This window comes from Larimichthys crocea, chromosome II, assembly GCF_000972845.2.
Source record: "Larimichthys crocea isolate SSNF chromosome II, L_crocea_2.0, whole genome shotgun sequence".
Lineage (NCBI taxonomy): Eukaryota > Metazoa > Chordata > Actinopteri > Sciaenidae > Larimichthys > Larimichthys crocea.
The window spans coordinates 392,159-415,118 of record NC_040012.1 but is presented as its reverse complement, the minus strand read 5'-3'; the positions used below and the strand labels follow the sequence as shown (position 1 = coordinate 415,118).

At 39.6% G+C, this 22,960-nt stretch overlaps 1 protein-coding gene across 1 annotated transcript in view; it reads right to left on the bottom strand.

Annotated features, from left to right (window-relative positions):
• Window positions 1–7,566: 7,566 nt before the first annotated feature.
• Window positions 7,567–22,960, bottom strand: part of LOC104930806 (cadherin-18) — a 166,599-nt gene continuing 151,205 nt past the window's right edge. Inside the window, exons 10-12 of the mRNA XM_019274264.2 lie at window positions 20,719–20,833; window positions 9,516–9,782; window positions 7,567–8,863 (exon numbers count right to left, since the gene is read on the bottom strand). Coding sequence (XP_019129809.2) covers window positions 8,205–8,863; window positions 9,516–9,782; window positions 20,719–20,833 — 1,041 coding nt within the window. The 3' untranslated portion in view covers window positions 7,567–8,204. The remainder of the gene's footprint in view (window positions 8,864–9,515; window positions 9,783–20,718; window positions 20,834–22,960) is intronic.

Genomic DNA, 22,960 nt, shown 5'->3' with positions numbered 1-22,960 from the left:
CACAATGACCTGCTGGATGTTTTCCCACGATGAATGCAGTAATATTAAAGTTCTCTACCGTTTCGTCTGGTATCTTCTGCCTGCCCCCTCTGTCTCTCTGTGTTGTACATGTCAGTGTATTTTGTGTGCATGGTGATCACTCCCCAGTGCCTGATTACCTGGACACCTGCTTGACTGCTCACACCTGCCATCCATCAACTCATTGCGGTATTTCACACTCCATCCGTCATTCACTCTCCATCAGATCACTTCTTCAGCCGGTATCAAGCTCTCTCAGCCACCGTATTGTGCTACCATGTTATCTCATGTTGTGTTTTGCCTGCAATGTTTATTTCTCTGTGCTTGAGGATCATCTCCCATACCTCTGCCTGCCAACCACGATCACATACTGTATCAAGCTCATTGTCCATTACTCACCCGCTTATAATAAAGGCCATTATTAATCATTTACCACTGAGTTCTGTGTTTGGGTTCCCTTGTTTAATGCAACATCCTGATGATCACTTGTTCAGCCCATCCTGACACCATCAATATATGAAACAGTTCAACAACTCAACTTTAGTGATATGGTACTTATTAATAACACAGTTGATCCAAAGTGCTTTAGGACACGCAGAGGAACAAGTGGAGGCACATGTTCACACTGAGCTCAGAGAACACCTAGTTTAGTTGAATGAATAAAAGTGTGTTTAAAAGGGACTGGTGAGAATCTCGATGGTGGTAGGATTTTTAAATCACTATAAAGATTGAGCTGGGTGTGAGTTTGCAACCAGTCAGGAATTGATGCTCTTAAGATCAATTCATTTATTGTAGTTACTGGGCTCTGGGGACAGGTAGTTCTCTATGTCGTATAAAAGAAGTAGTGGTAGTATATAAAAGGAGAAGAGGGTTGGTCCAAGTATGAAACCTTGGGGGACACCACAGGAGATGTGGGCAGAGGAAGAAGATTACGCTCAAAAAAATGTTTTTGGCCCACTTATGCATTTCAATTGCATAGAAAATTTCCATCTATATAAATTACATAGTTTTAATATAAGTTAACTAACATGTGAAGCAAGTAATAAGATATATGTAATAAACTCAAAATGGCTGCATTAATTTTCACTGTCGGGTTTGGGCAAATAAATTGGCTTGATTAATATTGAATGCATAAACCTGGTTACTACTACACTACTGTGTAGTGGAAGCACATTGAGTTTATTAGTACTATTACATTAATCTTAGTTAATTTATATTAAACCTATGTAATTTAAAAATACATGCATTTTGTGAATATAGAAGACCTGTTGGACAAATACGATGGAAACCTCAGGCAGAACCAGAGAATCCCTCCAAGGTTTAAACTTTGAATAAAAGAAAATTATTGAAAGAACTTTGGGGTTAATGGTGTCAATGTCAACTCTAATGAGTTTAGCAGGAATAATGTCAAGAGAACAGGTGCAGGTCTTCATAAAAGAGATAAAATGTTGGAGTTCTGATAAAGCTATGAGGTTAAGGGAGTTTAGCACTGCAGTGGTCCCAGAAATGATCTATCGAATATTTACAGGTAGAATAAGAATAGGTCTTATGTTGTCCTGATGAAGTACTTTGGCTCTAAAAAAGTTTAGAAAATTGTCACATTTAGAGACATTTCTAAGAAGGTGGGAGAAGAGGAGGTGACAGCATTTAAAATACTAAAGTACCCTGGGATTATGACAATTTTGTCTTGTGACAGACATTTTGATAGCCAGATGGTATTTATCAAAGAGATCCTTCAGAATGTGAAATGAGACCTATAATTTATCACGCCTCCGCTCGGCCCTTCTGCATGCTCTCTTTATGTCTCTAGAACTACTATTCAGCCATGGTGATGCCAAAGGCTTATGTTTGGCTGTAACAAGTGCTTCTGTGCTCACATGAGATGGTGCAGCCTCCATACAGGTAGAAACAGTAACCTCTTTAAAGGTTTCTGCAAATCTGGTGGATAGATAGGAGGGGTACAGATTATAGATGACTGAGGTGAAAATCTGTCAGGGTTAGAGATAAAGAGACCTGAGGAGAAAATTCAATCTAGGGTATGGCCTTTGACACGGGATGGGTCCTTCAGATTGTTGAAGACCAAGGATTCAAGTAAATGTATAAATTCATAACCCATGGCTTCAGAGGGACAGCAAATGTTGAAATCTCCAAGAATGGGAATATTATCGTACTTCAAGCTATGTGGGAAAGGAGATGATAGAATTTATGGATAAAATCAATATTGCACTTGGAGGTCTGTATTTCTAAGCAGAAGACCAGATTCAAAAGATGAAAAAGGGCCAGTAGAGGTGATGGAGCACTTTTGTGAATTATGGCAATCCCATCACCTCATGTTAGTTCCATTAAAAATTAGTGAGTTGCAGCGGTCTAGTCTGGTGAGACTGAGCGCACGAATGACTTTTCCAGGTCAGAATCTGAGAGAACTGATTTAATTCTAGAGGACTGAAGGAAACAAACCTGCACAACGTTTTTTGATGTGTGGTTCAAAGCAGAGATCTGAGTTGAATATTATGGGAAAATCTGGCAGTGGGCTTCACCCATCTGAAAAGAGAGAGGTAATTTTTGAATGGAACCAATAAGGTTTGGTGGACTGAACAATATTATTTCTGATTCTGAATTGATGAGTTGAAGGAAATTTTGTGCCATCCAACAGTTGACATCACTGGGACAGTCCAAAGCAGCAGCAAGACTTGTTGGATTACCAGGTGGAGGTATATCTGTGTGTCATCTGCATAGCAATGAGAAGAGACATATTATAACATTTGATGATTTGCCAAGTAGAAGCAAATTAAACCTTGTGGTACACCACAGGTAGTGTGAGCTGTAGAGGATGCTGTGCTGTCTTCCCTGACTGCTCCTACAGAGTTCTTTGGTGACCCTGTGCTGTGTAGAGCTCTAAAACGTGGAATTTCTCAAAGATGTTCTTATAAAAGCTAAAAGTAGGGATTAAACCAAAACTAAACTTGTTAAGAACAGAAAGTCCAGCAGGTTCTCGTGGATCGTGGCTGCTGTTATGGTCCTGCATGACGTTCACTACATATATTACTGTCATTATTGCTACCATATCTCTATTACAGTTTATAGTTAGTTGATGATTTGCTGCTGCTGTGCATCTGTGTCTCTCTATCTCTATCACAGGCTCCACTGCTACTGTAATCATTTTATCATTCATTGTAATTCATTGTCATTTTATCAGTCATTGCACTGGGGAACAATTTGATAGATAGAATAGATTTTTATGCTGATTAAAACTAAAATCGGCATGCTGATTCCAAAGTTGCAGTCATATATTTTACTTAACAGCAAATTTGTTAAGTACAGTATTTTTCATATTTTTTAAGAAAATGGGGATCATATAGTTCAAAAACTTGATATGACAGAGAGAAACTGAGAATAGTTTTGGATTCTGCACCCAAAGATTTGTTAAAAACAGCTGTCAGACCTAACTCAACAAAAATTGTGTTCCCCAGTGTTATAATTGTACTATATGTCTCTGTTGACTTGTCCTGTACACATGACATCCATTGCACGTCTGTCCGTCCTGGGAGAGGGATCCCTCCTCTGTGGCTCTTCCTGAGGTTTCTTCCACCTTTTTTCCCTGTTAAAGGTTTTTGTGGGCAAGTTTTTCCTCACTGGAACCGAGGGTCTAAGGACAGAGGGTGTCACTCCCTGTACAGATTGTAAAGCCCTCAGAGGAAAATGTACTTTGTGACTTTGGGCTATACAAATCAAATTTGATTTGATTTGAAAGATCAAGGTTAGGTTTCTCTAAAAGAGGTTTGCACACAGTAAACTAGAATTGTGTATTATACAGTAAACTTAAATTATAAAAATGCCTTTTTAAGGAGCTGTTTATAATTATTAACCCTTGTGTGCTGTTCGGGTCTGTGGGACCTGTTTTCATTTTTTATCAAAAGAAATATGATATGATTATTTATTTTTTCAAATTGAGACTCGGGTCATTTTCTGTGAAAAGCATATATATCAGAACACATTTTCAAGAATCACTCACTATACACCCCCCTACACATTTACATTACATACAGAATGTTCAGGTCCACTGGACCCAGGCCTAATAAAGGTGTGGAAATTGTAGGTCCTGTGTCCCTAAACTCTGTCCTCCTCTCTGGGCCTGTTGTTAGGGTGTGTGTGTGTGTGTGTGTGTGTGTGTGTGTGTGTGTGTGTGTGTGTGTGTGCGTGTGTGCGTGTGTGCATGTGCGTCAAAGCAACATTCAAGCACTTGAACCTGCACCTGCTCTCACATTCCCACACATTTTTCCCCTCTTTCTTTTCCCATACTTTATCCCAGCTGCAAATTTGGGGCGGGACACAATAAATAGAGCTTTGCCAGTGACAACTGGTACAATACTGATCAAAATGGTCAAAAGATTCTCCACACAGGAGGCCAGAAAATCTTTTGATGATGATGATGATTGTGTTGAATTAAAAACCCTAAAATGCAGCAGGTCCACTGGACCCACAAACACTGGCTGAGTAACAAAAATGAGAACAGAACACAAGGGTTAAAATACTGGACTCGTGTGTCAATAAACACAAGGATAAAATCAAGGTTGCACAGAGTTTTCATGTGGGGTATGATATCAGATAAATGTAAGAATATTGTGATATTTGATACAAAGTGAGATACAAACCTGCAAAGCTCAGCAAACTTGTAGAAAAACATTGTTTTGGTAGTCTGTCCATTATCAATAGAGCGTTAGAGCTTAACCCGATGTTTGAATTCTAGAATGAAATGAGATCAACAGTAAGCTGAGTAAATATTGTTTTGCTTGATTATAAGTAATGGCAAATACCTCTTGCGGTTTGTATGACAGATGATGATGATGATTTACTCATGAAGTACACCACCATGACAAGTGAATTCCTTAATTAACTGTTATCAGATGCACACACACACGTACATGAGTGTGATTAGTGAGAAAAATGAAAATGTAAGTCATTTGTAAGTTTAGGAATTTCTTATTTCTTGTTGGTGCCTTCATTACTTTCAAACACTGAAAACATTTAGTGGCTTTATTTTGTGTGTGTCTGGCAGAGGAACAGTGCAAAAAAACTTTGGAAATCCCATCAGTCAGTGTGCTGGTTACAGAGTTGGTATTTTGTGAAGCCCTTTAAATGCTGTCTTCACTCAGAGACCCAATTACATTTGGCATGAATTATTCATATCTCCAGCCCTGTTGAGGTCACTGTTGTTTTCAAAGACAGTACGTACATCAACCTCCCTAATTACTTCTTGAATAAATAGGCAACACAAGCAGGGATGGTGTTTATAATTTGTTGTGACACCAGACCTTTTTAAAAAAAATCTAATGTTGTGGTTTGAAACCATTTCTCTTCTCCATCTTCTTTGCCTTCATCTAAGAAATTATTAAACAGCAAACACTATAAGAATATTCCAACCTAAGCATTCTCCTCTGAACATGGAACAAAAGAACATGCTGCATGATGCCAAATTAATGAATAGCTGATATGGTCATTTTTCATGCATTAGTAGACTTAATATTATGTAAAATGGCTGGATATTCTTCAGGTTAAATAGCTCAGCTAATTCAAAATAACAACCATGTAATAGAGACTGTATTAATCATTGAAAAAGCTTTACAAAATACTTAGGTGGTGATTTATTTATGTCCCTTATTGGGCCTTCAGGGACGAGCTATGTAGGTACACTGACAGGCAAACCATTTATAGGCAGATTTACAAATCCCTTGATGGCTGTAAAAGCTGCTGCTCCAAGGTGTTTGAAGCCAATTATGACGTGTATTATACTGCTGTTCCCCAATTAAAAACTTTTCAGGCTCTTTGTGTGAGGTATTTATTTTCCTGTTAATCCACTTAGAGCACTGGAAAAAGAGGAAAAGCAAGAATAAAAGAGTGTTTGTTTTTTTCTGACATCATAGGCTCAGATGATGTGTCAACAAGTAATGAGAATCCAAAATGGGCCATCTGTCCCACCAGACCTAATAATGAAAAATAAGTGAACACATTTCCACTCTTCAAAGATTGCACATATGGATCCAAAACTAATCAAAACATATAATCAAACTTCTTTTTCAGAAATCATTTGTCTTTTATTCACCAATAAAAAATATACACCGGGGAAAATAGGCGTCATTTTTTTATCCATCTTCCTGACTATTCTTCAGTCAACTTGTTCATTAATTTCCCCTCGGAAAAGATCTGAAGAGACACATTCCTTTCACTGATTTCAGCCCAGTGAAAAGATGCACACAGAAGTACAAATTTCCAAAGATTCTCAGCAAGAGACAGACAAGAGTTGGTAGAGCAGGGGAGTTGGGGAGACTGGGGGTGGTCATGTCTGGTCTTGCAGTTGGCATGGAACTTGAACAACCTTGATTATTAGCTTGTCACTTGTCAGTGTAACCAAGTGTTCCCCTTCTATCACTGTCAGTCGAGCTGTCCATGTTTCTACATGCTACCACAGCGTTGTCACTGCTCAGAATTCATACCTGGCAACTGTTTCAGTCACGTGGGCTGGATGTGGTACAGTCAACTTATAGCCTTTTTCAACTGAAAGAACTTAATTAAATCAAGTGTAATGTTTAGCCATTTCCATGAGTTCTGCTTACTGTTCACTATTCAGAATGGGGACTCCATAAAACTGCATAACTCATGCCATCACTGGTATCGCTGTTAATCAAGTGTTCATATCCTGACTGTCAAGCCCCTTGAGGCATATATATATATATGCTCTCTTTTATTCGTCTTTATCTTGCAACAGACCTTGTTAGCTGCTGCTTTTCAACAAGACCTGATTTTGAAGGTTTGTAAATAATGTAGTATACGATAATAGCCTCATCTGTTTTGAAAATATGAATCAGTCTTTTTGGTCTTTACTGCCAGAGTAAACAATCTTTAATCTTTATTTAGCTTTAATAATTGATGTTCATCCGACTATTTTATTATTATTAATGATATAGATAAACAAGTTGTAAGCAAGGACAAACCCATAGGGTCATCAGGTTTGACTAAAAAGTATAACAGAGTATCATCAGCACAGCTGAGATAATTCATGTTAAGTCACCTGATGATATCACCTAGCAGATGAATGTAAGAAGAGTAGTGGACCAAGGCAACTGCTTTGTGGAATGCCAAGATATAGATATCATAGGTTTGTAAAGCATGATCTCCTCAGCTAATGATGAATTATCTGTTGGTGATAAGATGGAGACCAGTTAGGAACAGCTGGAAAACAGCACAGTTTTCAAGATAGTGGATGAGAATTATGTCAATAGAGTCAAAGCATTAGATTGCAGAAAAGTATAGTTTGGGTTATGGTTTGTCAAGTTAAGTGTTAAAAATGGTGAGGAGAGATCACCTTATATTCTTGGCAGTTTAGTCTCATTATGTTCAGAGATCATTAAAGTTGAATTTGATTTTGCTAACCCTCACCAATCTACACCTGGAAAGTGTGGGGTTCCTATGTGCATGCAAACATATTTAGAGTTTCATGTCCTTACAGAATGAATAAACAATTTATCGGTTTTCAGGTGGTGGGCCTGCAGCTTTTTTTGGCCATCATAACTTCTACACTTGTGTGCATTCTTGTGGGGTCATCAGGTAATTTTCTATAGATACCACTTAGATCACAGCCAATTTTTTGTGTTTATGAATGACAAATCAGTAAAACTCCATGTTCCCATTATAAGCAAGGATTGGTGACCTGAACCTCGACCCTGGGTCATCCTGCACCAAGCCAATTAGATATTAATCTCTCTGTTGCTGTGCTTGGGTTTGTAAATGGCTGGAGTTTCAGCAACAGTAAAAATCAAGACTGGAATCCTTTGGGCCTAGGACTAGGTGTACCTTTTCCACTAACACACATAACAAGTGGAGCAGAGGGAGAAAATCATATACAAATTGACCTGTCATTTGAAAACCCTGGTCTTCTGTCAGTTTGCATTTTGTCCATTTGAGAAAAGCACTTGAGCTCGGATGTCTTCTTCCAAATCTCCCTTCAGCCTATGTGTTCTTTTCTTGTTACACATAAATGGCTTTTCTTATCCTCTGATTCCACATGATATCACCGTTCCTAATTGCCAGCTTTTTGCAGTTGTTATTTTGCATCCTTGCACCAAGGTTCAAATGGCACAAATAAAAAGCAATCAGTTTCAGCAAATGTGGCAAAAGGTTAAAAAGGGTCTTTAGGTGTCAGGGTTAGCTTGGTCTGTAGCCAGCTGTTCTCCAACTATTTGTTCCATTGTTTGTCTCTCTGGCTCCCAGTCTTCCAAGTCAGCATAGTTTAGTTCAGGCACTGCAGCAGCAGTTAGGCCCAAAGAGCTAACTGACCCGGCCAAGGACCCACGACCTTCGTAGGCATATGTTTGAAGTGAGTCATATGGTGGGCCCCGCATGTCAGAGTCTGCTTCAGCCACTTTCTGCTGGATGATCTGCTGAATGATGTCATGACTATCCAGCAGCAGTGAAGGCGCTGACTGGCTGATCTCTCGAGGAATGCAGTCAATGACAAACCAGGTAGGTTCTGACTCTGGGGTGTAGTTCCCATAATCCACCTCCTGTGCTTTCCTTCTCCTAATAACCACAATCCCCTCCTCATCATCCTCAGCCTCGTCCTCCTCTCCGTATGGGCTTGGTCCACAGCTAAGGTAGGTGTGGAACTTCCTGCGAGGCTCTGAGGCTTTGGGATTTCTAAGCGCAGCGATGTCAAAGGCTTCTGTGTCCTCCTCCCCACCTCCTTCATCATCATAGGTCACAACGTTTTCTCTGATGTCCTCTTCAGAGAGGATCAAGGGCTCTTTGCTTGCTTTCTTATTTCGTAGCTGGGTGAACAGCATCACTATGGCTGGAGGGAAAATGAACAGGAGAGAGAAAAGGGAAGAAAGAAAGGATTAAAGGAAGAGAAGTACATACAGAGAGAATGTCAGAAAACTACATCCAAAATAGACAACAAATTACCTCAAAACAGAACAAATAATTGACTGAAAGAAGAACAAATTCAGTATTTAAATGACCAAAGAGCCAAACTGGATGTGCTGTGATGATACAGATGTTTAATTTGAAATTTTTAAACTTCATGGGCTGAAAGACATAGGTGGCACCACTTTTAACTATTCTATAAATGAAACTTCTACACACAGGGGATTGAAAGTACTTTAACATGTGAAGTGAGATGAAGATGCACCATATTTGGGTGCACTCTCAGCCAATTGGTACAAGAAGTGGATGATGGGAATTCCACCCCAGTTTCAGAAGACCAGTTAAGTTCTTTGGTGATACATCCTAAAGACAGGATTCTTTCTGAGGGATGTGTCATCATCATGGCATCATGATGTCTGCTTTTGGCAACACTGTGTCATTGAAACAGCCAGGACCTTGCTGGATTTATTGAATTTAGCACCAAGCCTGGTCTGGGAACGAATTAACAAGTTTTGCAGTGCTTCATGAAATGGCCCCAATATGTTATTTCAAGTGTTTGTATGATCCAATGTACTTACCCAATAATATGACAATACACAGCAGGATGGCAACAAAAGCTCCAGTGCTGAGTCCAGCTGAGGACAGGAAAGCCTGCGCCTGACAGATGTTGTTGCTGTTACGGCCCCTGTTCCTCTGACACACACAGACCCTGAGGGAGAGTGTAGCAGTGCTGCTTAGAGGAGGCTCCCCACCATCAGCTACTACCAGCACCAGACTGAAGAGTTCCTGGTCTCTGTCCTGGCTGAAGCCTTCACGCCGGCGAGATACTATACTGGCAGTATTGTCTGGAAACAGTGAGGACAAGGTAGACGAGGAGAGAATTGTGGGATGGAGTTTGGTAAGATGGATGAACGGAATAAGGTGAAGGAATGGCAGAGGAAAGAAGGAATGGTTTAAGAAAGGTGAAGGAGACAACAAAACCCAACAAGTGAAAAATGTTGGTTGGCTGAACTTGTTCTAAAGAGGCATCATTCTTCATGATCGTATGCATCAAGCAAGCAGGAACACATGAAGAACCTGTAAACTGATCCAAAAGTTTTAGATCCACTACACATTTGTATTAGTGCAATACACAACATAATTCAAAACATATTGTTATGTGTGACATTAAAAACATAATTTGCAATGGGCGAGATAACACGATATGTTGAAACAATACAGACATTCTGAATATTTACTCTTAAAAGTAAAACAGATCCTTTATCCAAGCAGACACTTGATTTGCCAAATCAGGTTAGTATGTCTTGACAGGACACGTAATGAAGCAGACCATGTTATTAGTCACACAATGAGTCAGCATTACATGTAAGGACCACAGGACTTCAGACTTCAGACCTGTCACCCTGACCTCTGTGGTTATGAATCCCTTTGAGTGCCTTGTGCCTTCACATCTCAAAGACATCACAGACCCCCTCCTGGAGGTGGAGACCACCCCCTGCAGTTAGCCTACAGAGCCAACAGGTACATCCTCCAGCACCTGGACCCAGCAGGAACCTACGCCAGGATCCTGTTTGTGGATTTCAGCTCTGCCTTCAACACCATCATGCCGGCTCTGCTTCAGGAGAAGCTCTCCCAGCTGTGTTTGCCTGACTCCACCTGCAGGTGGATCACTGACTTCCTGTCTGACAGGAAGCAGCATGTAAAGCCAAAGCTATGCATAGACGTAGTCTGTTACTATTGTAATATAAATGAGTAAATCAGTGGCTCTGGCTCTGCAATGACAGAGGGACCAATCCAAAGAGGTGTTTTTGTCAAGGATGTGGGAGGCCCCTGTGACCAGAGAGGCGAGGAGTCGCTCATCTTCTTACATATAGCAAAGCCTGGAGATCCAAACCTACAAAATTGTCTTTTTGTTGGGATAGCTAAAAAATATCTGATGCTCATATTAGCCTTCAAATCAGATTAAAATCAATAATAATACAACTAAGGGCATTTTAAAAGGGCAGTCAAAGCTGAAAGAAATGAAAAAGGACACTACAAATTAAAGTATGTAATATGTATGTAATAGTCGAATATAAAGTCTTCTTCACGTCATAATAAATTCCCTAAATGACCTCAGTGGTATCCTCGGTGCATCTATGCTCCTGTTCCATAGTGTTGATTGTGGTTATCGTGACAATGATATTTGGCAAATAAATGGAGGCAGGAGTTAAGAGGAATAAAAGCCAAACTGACAGAGCTTTTGAATATGTATGAAGAGTGAATCTTTACAAAACGCTGTATGTCCAAACGGCCCTGGGGAGCCATGATGAAGCATGTCAGCCAGCAGACAGTTCTATGTGTATACACATATTTCTATATGTGTATATTTAAGTGTGTGGTTTTCGTAATGTATTCAGGGTATGCCCACAGGACTCTGCACAGAAGGACATCTTCATTTACATAGTAGATTTCCTGTTGACATGCATGGGGCCTCTGGGCGTGCACATGCACACAAATGTAAACACATAAAGTATACACGCAACATCAGTCTCCTCACCTGCAGGGAGGTTACAGTTTCATTCTGTATTATTTTTTTACTCAGCCCTTGTTTATTTCCTTCATTTTGTCAAAATTTTATTAAACCACAGGAGGTCGGAGGAAAAAAACAAACTAAAGTGCAGATCATTTAAATCAGTCAATTGCTCAAAGAGCAAAACACATTTGAACAGTAGCTGTTAGCGCTTGCAGAGTGGCTGATGATGTTACAATTCTGCACATTTGTGTTCTGCTTGTTCAACAGTTGTTTCATGAATGTATCATACTGTCTTTTTTGTTGCACACTGGATAATGATCATTATTCTCCTTGACTGCAGTAAAATACAATCAGTCTGTTTCATTACCTCCACTGCTGTCACAGCATCCAGTGATGCCTTGAGCTGGTAAAAACCTGAGTATTAAATAATTCATTTCCCAAGATTAACTGCTGTGAATGTTAAAGGTACAATATGTAAGACATTTACTGTATTAAATCATAAATTGAATAGGCTATATTATCAGTGCTTAAGGAAACATGCTAAGCTGAAATACGTGCTTGTTGACAAAAACCGAACAGCCAAAATGTTCTTATTTTCAAATTTACCGCCTGGCCTGTGTTCGATATCTGGGGTTGCCAGGTATGAAACAAATTTGCGGCAAACACAGCGCACTATGATGAAAGCAAGCAAGTACAGTAGTTTGACAGAGATGGACTCTACCAGACCTAAGATGCCGTCACCCTGTTACGGCCACCGCCGTTTCGCCCTGTGAGGTCTCTTGCGTGTACTGTTTCTCTTATGTAAATTCAGGTCTGCGGTTGCTGGTAAGGGGTTGGATAACTGCTGAGAAGGTGTGGTCCTGATGGCGCCGATCCCGGAAGCCGAGGGGATTGGGATTGGCTGCGACATCCCCTGCATCCTCTCCCGGCCGGCCAATCCACTGGGCCCAATTGCCCCAGCCTGGGCATTTAAACAGCAGCCGCCGGCAGTACTGTGAACTCGCCTCATCCGATGATACTCGTTTTGTTTGCATTTGAAAACTGTGGAGGTTGGTGTTTTGAATTACTGGGACTGGGCAGGGTTTAGTTTAATTATAGTTGCACTGATTACACGAGAGTATATTTCTGTTAGACGCATTAGTTCAGGGGTGCTGGTTTGATGTGTATTTTGTTATTTAGTGTTAGACTTAGCTAGTGAGATTTTTGTTTCTCGTTTTGGTTTTCACCTTAGAATAGTATAGGCTAAGGTTATAGTTCTCTTTTTGTTATATTTGTTTGTTCTTTTAAACAGCACTCGCTCGCCCTTAGTTCCCTTTTGCCTCACCTACTTTTGTTAAAATGATTTAAACTTTCATTTAATGAAATACCTTTTTTTTTTATTAACCTTAAAATCTGGTTTTATTGTTACTTCGTTCATACCCCGATATCTGGTCGTAACACACCCCCATACCTGGCAGTGTATTGAGCTGGCCTGTGTCACGTGACAAGGAAACTACGTGAGCATCAAACGTGCAACTCAGGCAATACAGCCGTCAGCCAGCATGAATGCTGGAGCCGGGAACAAACAGAAGCGTTTGGTATGGTAGCTGGGTATGGTATCAGCTTAAAGCTTGAAATGTTATTATGATACTTTTCCTTAACACCAATCTAAAACTTGAGTAAAGTGTCAAGACACATCTCCTCCACTAGAGTCCACTAAAAGCACAGTGTAAAAAATGTAAATTTCTACTAACTCTTACATTACATATTAAACGTGCTTTACAAAGCATACATGTTTACTTCAACATACAGGTTTTCAAACCATAACATTGTTATGTTTTTTTAGTAAACAACCATGTTACATCTGACTAATTGTTACCTGGGATTTGAATTTTCAGAATGTGCATGTTTTTGTTCATATTTCATCTATTTCATTCATATTTCTGTTATCTTTTTGTTTTATTATGTATTGCACATAATACATTTGGTCTAAATGGCCAGTATTTGTCATGTGATTTGCAGTGTAATAATATAATATGTTGACTGAAAAAAAATAGCCAATAAGAAATTATAAGTATCAGTATCAATGAAATTGCAAGAAAAAAGTATTAGTATTAGTATTAGCCCTTTCTCTGTGTTTGTGTGTGCTTGGACGTAACCGCTATGAAACAATCTCCCTCACTCTGATTTACCATGTATATATCTTGACCAGTGCTCTCACTCATTACAAACCAAATGTCTTCGTGTCACTATTTTACAGCGTAAATTGAGTCAGACAGAAGCTGATTCATGAAACAAACAAAGCAAAAAACAGTTCCATAATTTACAGTAAGCTTTAAAGCAATTCGCTAGACTGACACACCTGACTAGTGAGTTAGACTACATGATCGTCATTCAGAATACCTGACTGAACAACAAAGCCTCCCACTTTTAGATAACCATGTACTTATACAGTAATTAGAGTTCTTCACTATATTTGAATCCAGTAAAATATATCATGAATCTGCTTCACTCCCTCTGCTGCCCAGTTACACTGCACTACACTCTTGGTCTTGTTTGGTCGTGCAGCACAACCCTGAACAGTAGTGAGCGATGTAAAAGCAATAATGCAAAAACAATCAAGGACCACAACAGAAAAAACAAGTTCAACAAGCAGACCCACGGCTGGCTCATTTGGATAGTTCTCGTTTGGACAGTTCTCGCTTGGATGGTTCTCGTTCCAGTTAATCGACGTGATCAGTGGATCATGGAAAGTTGTCCGGTGTTGACCTTTAAGGGAATGAAGAGTTGTGTTCCATAGTCTTACTATTGTTGTTGGTTTATCAGTAAATCGCCTCAGACTGTAGTAACCCAGCAAGTTGTCCACTTGAAAATTTAGCTCAAAATGTTTTAGCACAACCAAGATACAATGGTCATTTATGGAGTAGCTGTGGCTCAGGAGGTACAGTGGGTCCTCCGTCCATCCCCGGCTGTAGGTTCAATGCCATCAGTCTATGAATGTGTGTGAATGGGTGAATGAGATATGTAGTGTAAAAGCGCTAGTCATCAGGAGACTAGAAAAGTGCTTTATAAGTACAGTCCATTTATATATCATTCTACAACTCCTGCAATGAAATGACAGTGTTGCATCAGTTACTCCTGATCAGTCAGTCCTGTTCTTGAAGTAACTGCATCTCACCTCTGTTGAATTTTGACTGATGTGCTTTGATTTAAAACTTTACAGTGTCCAAAAGAATCCAATAAAAAGAACTTTTCTGTGTTTTGTGGATTCAGCAGTGAGGATACTCTGAAGACAGTACATGAATAGCTAATATAATATTCATCTTGTACTTTTAAAAGCACAAATCAAGGAACCCCCTAGATCTTCTGTGTTTGTGTTGTTTGCTTAAGCATTTGAGAAATACAACTTATTGATATTATTGACACATATTAATATAACTTATTTTTGTGATTTCTAATTAGAATGGGTTTATGTATTCATTTATGATCGTCAGTTCAGATGAGTAGGGGAATACAGGCACCAAATATATAGTCTTTCCCTCAAAGACACTTTGGATTTTGATACTGTTCGGAACGGAAGAATGTTTGCATATATAAGAGTTCATTTTAATGCTGTGTTAAGACTCATTATTTTGACATTTCAGAGAGTTATTTTTTTGGATAAATCATTAAGGTTTCAGTCAACGGGTAAGCACAAGATGGAGTAATTCAGTTATTTTAAATGTTGGGGCTTTACATGGTACATTCATGTTTTAATGACTTCTTAAATGTTAGATTGGTTTCTTTAGAATAAGTACCAGAGAAGTATTTGGTCTAAAAAAGTCTTTAGGACAAAAAAACACCAGCATGACTTTTTGACCTTTTTATATTTCTTATTTATGAGTAATTTTGTATTGTATTGTATTGTAGGCAGAAAAAGCCTTTTGTTACCACCTGTAACTGGATAAAAGGGAGAGAGGTGTCACTTGAAGCAGAGGCAGAAGATGCAGTGCAGAGTAGTGACGTATCCTACAGTAAACACGGAGCATTCTGCCGTTAAGAGGGGGAGACAGAAAGAGGGAAAAAAGTGATAAAGAAAGAAAGAAAATGAACAGAAGGGGAGCAAATTTTTGATGTGGCACAATTGGATATAAATAAATGCAATCTTGTAACCTGCTCCAATGAATTATCCAAGCACCTAGTACGGTAATGAGCCTGTTAGTAACATACAGCATGAACCGAACAAAATGACTACTTGCTACCTCAGAGCAATGGACAAACATCACTGGGGTACTCATTTATCTCTGTCGGATTCCTTTTAGTTGAAGAATAAATTCCAAGTTTTGGACTCACTGGAGGGACCATCTCTTTTGTACCTGAAATCCTCTGCTGACGCCTGTCCCACTTAGATAGACAGACATCGTCCCCTCATGTCCTGATCTCTGTGCTCCTTTGCTATGTGTCCATGCCTTAACTGGAGCATGGCCTCCTACTAAACTTGTCATCGGGGACTCTATAACTCATCATGTAGCGGCCAGTCCTTTGGACGTCAGGGACATGACTGCCTCTGCTCCTCAGCAGCTAGAACAGCCCGGCTCAAATCAATAGTATTGTCTGCTGGATTCCACTGTGGATTGGCAGAAGTCAACTTATTTTGTTGATCTGATTGTAGAAGTGATCCAGCAAAATCTGAGAAAACAATTAAGGCACTAAATTATAGTCAGGCTTCCTCTACTAAAACATCTTCCATCAGATTTTGTTTGATTTTATATTTAAAATAGTCATTGAGATTTTTCTGGCCATGGCTTTGAGAGAGCCTGGTGATGGGAAGAGTTGTAGTACTAATAATGTTTCTGGGGAAAGATTTTCTCTTAGGCACTTCTCTGTTACCCCCCTCCATCCACCCCTCTCTATCTTTAACTCAACCGGTTTCTGCCTGTTAAAAGGAAGTTTTTCTCGCCACTGTCACCAAGTGCTTGCTCATGGTGGAAGTGTTGGGTCTCTGTAGATAGTACTGTGGAGAGTACAGTCTAGACCTGCTCTGTATGAGAAGTGTCATGAGATAATTTTTGTTATGATATGGCACTATATAAATAAAATTGAATTGAACTGAATTGAATTGAAATTGAATCGTTGCTATTCTGTACACCTCAATCCTTTAACCCTCTAGACCCCAGAGTGCCCCAAAGTGTTTCTACTATATTTCACTGTGGCACCCAGGAGCACCTGTCAGTCATTCCCAGTGTATTAAAACATAGACAATAAATTCCTGAGCTTTGTACTGTAGATGGTTATATATTTCCAGTTCTGATTATTGATGACATCATTGAATTGATATTTATTTATTTATTTTTTTCCCCTGACTCTGAATCTGAAATAACAATTCTCTCAATGTCATCAAAATTATTGTAACTGTTTTACTGTATTAACTTGAACACATTTCAGGTATTTTCAGTGATGTTATTACTGATCATCTCCTGACTGATCCCATGTGGCGCTCACTGCATGTTCATAAAGCTTCATAATGTCAAAGTGCACTCTCATGTTATGTCTTTCATAATATATGATCAGGCCTTTGAGATATGCACATAGCTTATCATGAAAGCTGTTGGTGGGTTGTTGTATGGCTGCAACAAGAGATGTGAAGGGGAAAAGTGTTGACACTGCATGGCGAGAAGGTTAAAGGACAGAAAGTGAATTAGTGAACAACAAATAATTGCTAGGCAGTAGAGGAGAGGTCTGCTGTCAACAGCACTATTGATTCTCCTCTGACTGAGATGGAGGAGGGAGTAGGTGAGGAGTGGAGAGGAAGAGAAAGAGGTGATACACCGAGAATGAGCGTAATGAGAGGAAACAACTGAACGAAAGAGGAGATGGGAGTTGGAAGTTAAAGAGGTGGAAAAAGGATGAGAGGAGGTGTATCTGGCAGCTTGGCAGAGAAGGGGAGGAAGAGTGAGAGATGGATGGAGGCAAAAGACAGGAAAAATGACAGAGGAAGCAATGAGAGCATGAAGAGAATAGTGAGTGTGAGGCAAATGAAAAACAAAGTGAAAGGAGGGAGGCAGTTTCAGGAGGTAACCTAAGATAATGCAGGGACTGACAAACAGCAGAAAGTGGCCCACATATCCACAAAGCTCTCGAACATGAACATAATCCATACTGCACATTAGCAGGAACTATTTGATTTTAAGAATTTGATTTATAAGAATTTGATAACTATTCAATATAATATCCAACTGTAAAGCTTCAACAGATGTCAGCAACAATAATTTAAAATTCTGATGTCAAATGCTGCCAGATACTGCTCAAAGGTGGTAAATGCCTTGACTGAGGTGACTGAGGAGAAAGCTGTTACCACCAGGAAGACTCCTGAAACTAATACACAGTGTTCTGGTGGCATTTTGGCCCATTTTTCTACACTGATAGTCATTGAAACCTGAAAGATTCAGGGCGCCCGGCTCGTGAATATTCAGTTATTTCCACAAATGGTAAATTGGGTTTAAGTCTGGTGAATGACATTTTCATCCTCTGGAACCTACTGATCTCCTTCGCAGTAAGTTTTGGAGTGTTGTGCAGATGGAAGGTCCACCTACTTCTCTTCCTCCTTCCTGGTGGATGGCAACTTTATGATTTTTTTTTTTTTTTTGCGAGGAGCTACTGTTAGTGGTTGGTTGATACTTGTGATCTCTACAGGAGTGTGTAGGAGTGCCCTACCCATCACGAGTTAGTGTAACAGCTTGGAAACAAATGATTTGTTTACTTGAATTCAGATTTGGGTGGAGGTACTAACCTACCAACATGCAGTAACCCAGTCTGCAGGTCCTTGGGCAAGATACTGAACCAGAAGTCTGTGGCATCGGTATGTAAATGTGTGTGAATGGGTGAATGAGATATGCAGTGTAAAAGCACTTTGAGTGGTCAGAGGACAGAAAAGGTGCTAAGTAAGTACAGCCCATTATAATATATATTAAATTTGAGTTGAAAATACTGTACAGCAGGTTTTACTTTTTGTCACAAGCGAGCCAAACTACCTTCATATAGTTTCGCACGTGCAGTGCAGTCAGTAGTAAACAATGGCACCCACTAAATTTCACCAAAAAAGGTGGCAACAGGGCGACTTGCAATCATTGCAAAGTGGAGACAACAGCGTCGGGACGGGAGGGAACACGATGAAAATGCAGAAACATTAGCGCACACAACATGTAATATTTTGAAATGAATGTCGTGTTTTTGACACACTTCGGACTGGAGATGAATCTCAACCTAGCAGCAGCAACCTCGTAAAAATCTTATCAATTCCCATCTCTAACAGGAATTAAAGAAAAAAGATCTGTTAGGCTGTCACCAAACACCTTTTTAGTGTGACAACGCTGTTGGCTTTTTGTGGTTGGATTGTTGTTGAGATATCCAATGAGTGTTTTACACACAGTCCCTACATTTGAAGATTCAGTTCAAATAAAAAGGTACAAAAACACAAATTTTATACGAATTTCCCAACAACAAAACTAAAAACATGGAAGTTATTTCCAACCACAGTTCAGTTCAGTCACAAAAAGCAAACAAAAAAAAAAAAAAGAAAAAATCCACAAAACCCAAAGAGATTTTATTAAGAAAAAAGACAAAAAAAGACAAAGGAACAGAGGACAGTTACTGTGTGGGGGAGTTATTAAGCAGCTGTCGAGTCTCCAGAGATGCTTGGTTCTCGGATTGTCAACAGGTTCCCAGGAATGATGAGAGGTTCATGGGGATGCACATGTGAATCTAGGACAAACGCTGACACACAGGTGCCTCGGTAGGCTGATAAAGTGGAGGTCTAACTTCTCCCTGCTCCTAACTAGCCTGACCGACACTGTACTGATTTGTGCAATTCATCATGAAGGGACGTAACGAGACCAGATTCCCCAAAAGCCGGTACATCAGAGCCATAGCACTGGTTAACAGGACAGGACTTATTCACACACAACAACCAAAGTACACACTGTAATCCTAAAACTTATAACCTAGTACAACACCACCCATGTGTGGTTTATCTCATAGCATCACAAATGACGTCAGCAATACCATGAAAGCAGGAACTCTGTTTAACTTTTAAGCATGGTGAGTGAGAACAAAGCTAATGAAAGAAACTCTACTTGTTCTATGGAAGCACAAGTAAACAACAACAATGCAAACTGCCTGCAGCAATTGGCTCACAGACTGTAGTCCAGCCTCTCTGTCTGACTCTTGTCATGGTGTCTCATTACCGAGACTGCTGTCGACACTCTTCATTCCTGTTTCACTTTAAGTCAACTGCAGAATGCAATAATAACACCAGGGGAGATGCAGGAGACAGCAAAGAGAAGTGAAAAGAAGAAAGTGAGACAGATTTAAAGGGATACAGAGCAGGGGAGTCACAGTGAAGAGAGGAGATGGGTGAGACCTCATAAAAAGACAGAGGACCAAAGCTTGGAGAACATCACACGACCTGACACATACCTGAAAACTAAAGGAGAGATAGAATCAAATGCAAAATGAGGAGAGGAAATAAACAGAAAACTCCAGCGGCTGGGTAACCAAGGCAACAGAACCACAGGTTTTCTCATGGACATAAAAGCAGCTCTCAGAAGGGAGGGGGGGCTGGTACAGTACCTGTTCCTGCGAAAGCAAAGAGACAGGACTGTGGTAATGATGCCAGCAGAATGTGTTATACAGGTAGAAACCACAGACACTCTGAGACTGCTCTAACTCACTAGCCTCACTGAATTATGCTCCAGCCTTTGAATTAACTGGAGCTGCTGCACCAGATATGATATATTGTGGAAACAGATATTCACTACCATTTATAGTACTGTGAGATGACCCTGTGAGCGCAAGGCATATTGCGTGCAGAGGTCATGGGTGTATTAAAAGAACTGTGTTCTGTGTTCTCAAATGGTCTGACAAGTCTCCTTGGTCTTCAGAGTTTCTGGGACCATGGTGAATGAGCACTGTTTACTGATGAGGCTTCTCAAGTTACAGGGAAGTGGGAGCCTTCTTTATTAACATTTAACTAAAACCACAATGTTTCTCTAACCTTAACCAAAATACATTTGTTTCTTAACCCTAACCACACAGGAATCAGGATGTGGACCTCCTGCCTATACTGTAGTCTATGCACTCACCATCCACCATGTGCCTTCAGCAGGGTACATACATGTAGTGCTTCTTCACTCAGAGAAAATGTTTATTTCTGCTCATAATGCAGACAGCGATTGCATGTGCCATCACTGGGTCATGGAGAAAATAATTAAGTACTCATTTAACAATTTGTCTGCACGTTCGCGTCTTACCTCCATTATCCTTCAAGGTGAAATTGGGATTGGCTGGATGCTCAGGAGGCATATAGAAGGAAAACTTTCCATTTGCAAAGTTGTCCAGATCTGCTGCTCGGATGGTCTGAATCACCTGATGGAGAGAAACAGAAGGGGAATGTAAATAATAACAGCTAATGGGACAACCAGAAATGCGGGTAAGAGAAGAAAACAAGCAAAAGAAAGAAAGAAAGCTGACAGTGACGTTCAATGACAGGTCTTCAATGCACACAGAGCAGGTCTGACCTCTTGCAATTTATTACAATCCATTACACAGAATATCGAGTTAATTGGCCGTGATTTCCTGTTTGCACACCACCTGAATGAATATGCATTATTATCATAAACCATAACTTTAGTTGGCATTTCAGTCTTATGAAACAGGTTTACTCTCCTATGAAGTAATCAGGTAACTGCAGCTACAGAAAACTTCAAATCATCAGTAACTGTTGATCAGTAAATGTTCAAATGTGTAGTTTGAACAGCTTTTCCATTAATAGAGGAATAGAGGTTTGTTGTATTGCATAATTACTACTGGGTAATTAAGTTCATAGACTGGCACCATGAAGATTCAGAGTAACTTCTTCCACAAGGTATTTTATGTGCAGTGGCCAAATATTTAAAGCAAACTGGTGTAAAGAGAGTTTGGGTCACAGTTTGGTCATGTCAGAATTGTCTAAATGGGTAATTTCATTTAAAAGTCAGAGACTTAAACAGAAAAATGCCTGATTTGTTATTTGTGAATTTTTCCCTCATCTACAACAATACATTTCCTCCTGGAATAACTGACATCTGTCATAGTTTTGGGTTTTTCGTTTTATTTTGTATTTCTTTATTCTACATATGTCTGTAACTTTACTTCCTGTGGATCACCTGACACAGATTTTGACAAAAGAACCTCCAGAATAAACCAGTAAATACACAATATAGAACTGTTGGACTGTTTTGCCCGTCTTGTCAAATATAGGCCTTTCCTATAACTGATAGCTTGCTGCTTTACAATTAAGATTCATTCACTGTCTAACCTCACACAATGTTGGGCTGTTTAAATTAAGCTTTGTGAATGATCAAGCAGGGAAGCTGAGCTAAGAGCAGATTGTGGAGGACTCCATGTGCTCATGGCTAACAGACAGTACAACGACAAACTCACTGTGATTGTTGCAACTCTCCAGAGAAGAACATCAACAAGTACAGCTCAGCACCGCAGTGATGTGTGTGCCATAGAGTTTATTATGGTTATTCATCTGCCTTAATGCTTTATACTGTTCAAGTGGCAGGTTATTTAATCTAGTCAGCTTTCAGTTTAATTTTATTTATATAGTGCCAAATCATGCAACAGACTTCAACAGAAGTAATCTCATGACACTTTCCATACAGAACAGATCTAGACTGTACTCTTTACAGTATTACTTACAGAGACTCAACAGTTCCCACCATGAGCAAGAACTTGGTGACATTGACGAGGAAAAACTTCCTTTAAGAGGCAGAAACCTTGAGAAGATACTGCATCATGGTAGACAGTCAACTGCCATGACAGACTGAGTTCAGTGACTGGTTGAGTTTGTATGGAGCCAAATATCGCTTGTTGGATCTGAAAATGTGATAAGGGTAGAAGCTATGCATTGGTATGTCAAATCTTGCTGATACAGGGTCACAACTTAAACTCTTTCCAGTATAAGGCATGACACGTTTCATCACTAGCTTAAAGTCATCCACCCAGTGAATGTTATCCATACCTGTTGAATAAAAGATGTGAATGCCAAACTGGTGGTTGTGGTTTAAGCTATCCATGTTAGCATATGGCTATGGCACATCATACTGAATCATTTGTTACATGGTTATTATAATTGCTGTTAACGATGCAGTGGCGATGTTGTATAATCTCCTATCAATTTCAAATCAAATCAATTTTATTTGTATAGCCCAAAGTCACAAAGTACATTTGCCTCAGAGGGCTTTACAATCTGTACAGGGAGTGACACCCTCTGTCCTTAGACCCTCGGTTCCAGTGAGTGCTATGAAAGTTAGAAAAGATATAAATGATTTATTTATTTCGATTTTTTCATTTTTGTGTTCTATTGGTTTTTCACATCTGTTTTGAGCGTAGATATTCCGATCATATTTAAAGATTTGTATATTTTTTCATGTTTATTGGTTTTCATTAAATAGTGTCATGTAATTACTCCCTCTCATATTGTATCCAGACTTCTGATCATTTTTT